The sequence below is a fragment of the Chelmon rostratus genome, chromosome 7 (genome assembly GCF_017976325.1).
Source record: "Chelmon rostratus isolate fCheRos1 chromosome 7, fCheRos1.pri, whole genome shotgun sequence".
Taxonomy (NCBI): domain Eukaryota; kingdom Metazoa; phylum Chordata; class Actinopteri; order Chaetodontiformes; family Chaetodontidae; genus Chelmon; species Chelmon rostratus.
Genome location: NC_055664.1, coordinates 27,779,070 through 27,783,222, shown reverse-complemented (window position 1 = coordinate 27,783,222; position 4,153 = coordinate 27,779,070). Strand labels below are relative to the sequence as shown.

Here is a 4,153-nt window from a genome sequence, read left to right as displayed (position 1 = left end):
CTCTGCCCGCTCGCTCGGCCGCGCTCGCTCTCACATTTCAATTTCAAACAGACTTCAAGCGGAGCTCCCCTCTCTTGTCTGTCCTCCCTCGTCTATTTGACTTCACGCATTCAGTTTTGGTTTAGCAGCACAAACCACCTGCAGGTAACATGTGTGAGGGCGCCAGAGGTCCCACCTGAGGTCCAGACACCCCGCAGGTGTCGGCCTGCGTGGTTTGAAGGAACCTGACGAGTTTATGAGGAACTCATTTGATCTAATTCAGCTCGTTAAACTCGATGCTTCTGTCCTCCCCGCCCCCCTCAGCAGCTACTCACCAATGACAGGAGCCGCTCCTCGGCGTCAGGTGGAGTCTGGCTCCAGGCACCAGCAACAAATCAAAAAAGGGGGGAGGGAAGTGGAGTATTGGTTTGGGCTTAGAGATTGGCGGGCTGTGGGTTTGATTGACAGTTTCTTGTGTGTTATTGGGAGATGGCGTCATCGTCGTGGGTGGGATTCAAGTCCACTACAGTCGTCCCTCGAAGAGAAGCTGCTCCCATCCCCTCTGCTGACGATGACGGCTGGGAGTTTTTATTAGCGCCTCCACCTGGAAGACAGGAAGATGGAGTCAGATTACCTGAGGACCAACAGGAGTCACGTACTGTCTTGTCTTTACTTACCCTGCCCTGCAGAGGAGGAGGACGGAGGCAGAGCGAGCACGTTGGCTCCGCCTCCTCCTCCTCCGTTGGTCTGGGAGCAGACGTTGGCGTGGCGGGCGGCGGCCTTCTGCTTGTAGTGGTTGCTGTGCAGCTTGTACTTCATCAGGAGGATGAAGATGAAGACCAGGACAGAGGCCACGATGATCCCCCCGATGATGATGATCATGGTGCCTCCCAGGAACTGGAGATGAAGATGAAAAGCAGGCAGACGGTTAGCCTGGCGCTCTGCTCCTGCGGTTCATTGTGTTTGCCGTCTTTCACTGCGACAATTTAACATCGTGACATCAAAACGTGGAGACGAGCTCACAGTTAGCCTCAAACAAACTTTACTCCCATTCAAAGCTTCAACGAACCGAAACGAGATGTGCTACAAACATTTAAACGTCTGCTGCTGCTCAGCTCTTTAAGCTGCACAACAGTGTTTAGAACCAGATCACTGGACACTGATGGTCTCTGATCCTGACTTCGACACACTGACCTGGTCTCGTATAGAGTGACAGCGGCCGTACTCCGTCTCCGTGCTGAAGGACACGCAGCCCACCAGCTTGGTGCCCGTCAGGGCGGTGATGCCGTCGTCGTAGACCGCCAAGACACACAGCTCGTAGTCCCGCGACGAGGCCAGGTCGCTCAGCAGGAAGTACTTGTGGTTGGCCGGGATCATCCTGAATGAGAGGAAGACAGAGACAAAGACATCTTTCATTGTGTCTTAATTTATAGATTAGTGTGTGTGGACACCAGAACAAACAGCATCGACTGTGAAGGGGCCAAAGGTCATCGAGGGAGTCGGAGGACGGACGGACAAAGATCAAAGAGGACTCATCCGACACCAGAGACACCAGAGACAGGTTTACATGTTCTGTAGGCCCACCACTGACCCACACTGCGGACCCTGTAGCTCTGTTGACTGTGTTGTACACACCTGAGTTGTTTCTTTGGGGGTCAAAGGTCATCGTTCTCGTCTGAACACAGACTGTGGACGGTGGAGGTAAACACCACAGAGGTCGGATGAACCGTTTGGAACATTTGTCTCATTATTTCGTAATTCTCTGCTGAAAAACTCCCCCGTCTGAAAAGTCCCACGTTACAGTGACACACAGGCGCTACACAGGAGCAAAAATCCATTTCACTGCTCAGGGCCTCTCTCGGTTCCTCTGGTGGAGGTTTGCTGCTGTTTATTGAACCAGACACAATGACGGGTCTGAATTCTGCACAAATTGACTTATTTCTGTCACCACAAAATGTCCAAGTGCTTTCTCCCCCAACAACTCTGAGAATAACAAGACATGGGGAACTTATTGTAGAAAGCTATTTGTCATATTCTTGTTGTGCTGGACGGGTTCTTTCTGTTACTGTCTGCAGGGAACTGAATCACTGAGAGCTCCAACAATTCAGCCACGCTGAGAGTCAAACCTGGATCTCTGCAAACAGCAAACACAATGAGGTTTGGTAGATTTTCTCCTCTGTATAGATGCCAGAGCTATTTTTAAGTCTCTCTTACTCGGAGGCAAACTGGACGTCGGTGTTTCGGTCTTTCAAGTCTGTGAACTATTAAAATCCACCCAAGTTCTTCCAATTCAGAAGCCAGATCATTAAATATTCACCTGTGGAAGGCACGGCAAGCCTCTGGAAGACGACACGATCTGATACGGACAAGCCTCAAGAAAGTCAAAGCTCGCAGCAGTCGAGGCAAATTCTCATGAACTGTGTTGAGCTATAGCTTCACGTGGGGCAACGCAGACCAACAGAATCCCCGAAACGTCTCCGCCCTCGGCTGCAACCTGGTTCCACACTGAACCGGGGAGAAAACCAATCAGCAAGATCATACCAGCATACCTGAGTTCATTTAGGTTTACTGTCGGCATCAGTGGTGTCATCACAGCGCCGATGTTAGACACTCCACAGCTCTAAAGGACGGCAGTCTACAGATCTACTGCAGCTGAAACACTTTCTACATTTCAATGATCGCCATCAAAGGCTCTTTTACACAGAGAGCTCCAAATCTAAAACTTTGTCACATCCAGATGATTTTTCTCACGTACCATGAGACAAATTCAAGACAGTGGACCGGATGAGGATCAGACAGTCTCAGGATGTCTCGGGGACTGAGAAAACGCCGTCTGATATCGGCTGTGTTCATTACAGCAGATGGACGTGCTCTGTGTGAGTGTGGAGAGGAGGGACCAGCACAGACCTGCTGAGGTCTGCTGAGATGAACCCAGTCTGCATTCAGGAACCGTTACAGAGACAGAAGCTGAACCAGCAGCTGCTCTCGCGGTGTAGCCGTCAGAGAGTCTGCAGGACGCGTGTTCGCCTCCATCAACGTGATCTAAAGAGAGAAAACCTGACGGACGATTTAGCCCAAACGTCCTCTGCACCGGTTTTATTTTATTCAGCTTTCATGGCTCTGCCGTCCGGTCCAGGTGGGTTTGAGTTTGTCATGTTTCATTTTTGTCTCCACTTCCTCGAGTCTTGATTTTTATCGTTTTTTGATCAGAGCTCGTCACGTCTGAGCTTAAGTCCCACATCAACAAGGTGACAAAGACTTTGTTTCTCCACCTTAGAAGCAGCTGAAGTTCGACTATTTATAATCAAGACGATGCTGAAAAACTGATTCACGCCTTTATTTCAAGCCGACTCGATCTCTGTGACCTCCAGAAGAAAACCACTGAGAGACGTCAGCTCACTCAAAACTCTGCAGCTCGACTATGAACCAGAACCAAGAGGAGAGACCACATTAGTCCAGTTCAGCTGCTCTGCACTGGCTTCCTGTAACATTCACAATTGATCTAAAGGTCCTCCTCCTTCCATACAGAGCCCTTAATGGACTAGGACCAGGCTGCATTGCTATTACTTGTCCTCCTACTTTACCATCATTATCAGGTGGGTTTTGTTCTCCATCTTATTGATCATTAATTTTTTCATTGTTTATTAAATTCTGTCTTTCCCGTGTGAAGCTCTCACTTGGTGTGTGTGATTCTTTGTTGTAAAGAACTTTGTGCTGCAGCTCCTGTATGAACAGTGCTTAACAAATAAAGTTTATTATTATCAGTGAAGACCTGTCCCTTATCTTTCTGTCTCGATCGTCCTCATGCACACTTAGACTCTCGTATCGATATTGCAGCTTCGTTGGTTGAAGTGATTTCTGTTGCAGCTGTGCTGGAGAGAAACAGAAGAGGAGACCTGACACAATGTTCTGGTAAAGAGAAGCGTAGAGGAGTTTTTCCAACAATACAAAAGATTAAAGTTGAAGTACAAAATTGAAGTGGAGAGAATATTCACACAGAGGAAAGACTGACGGACGCAGGAGGAAGCAGCACTTTGCATTTTCAACGAGAAAATCAAAGGCTACAAGGTGGAGGGAGATTAAAGGCAGAGGAATATGAGAAAAGAGGAAGAGCGACAAAGCAGAAGTGATGAGGAAGAGGAGACAAGGTGAGACAGAACAGATGGAGGAGGAG

The 4,153-nt window shown here is 48.9% G+C and overlaps 1 protein-coding gene across 1 annotated transcript in view; it reads right to left on the bottom strand.

Moving 5' to 3' along the window:
- Positions 1-458: 458 nt before the first annotated feature.
- Positions 459-4,153, bottom strand: part of si:cabz01090165.1 (uncharacterized protein LOC100333421 homolog) — a gene marked incomplete at its 5' end in the record, with an annotated part of 36,701 nt that continues 33,006 nt past the window's right edge. Inside the window, 3 exons of the mRNA XM_041939939.1 lie at positions 459-583; positions 657-876; positions 1,174-1,357. Of these exons, the coding sequence (XP_041795873.1) occupies positions 459-583; positions 657-876; positions 1,174-1,357 (529 nt within the window). The remainder of the gene's footprint in view (positions 584-656; positions 877-1,173; positions 1,358-4,153) is intronic.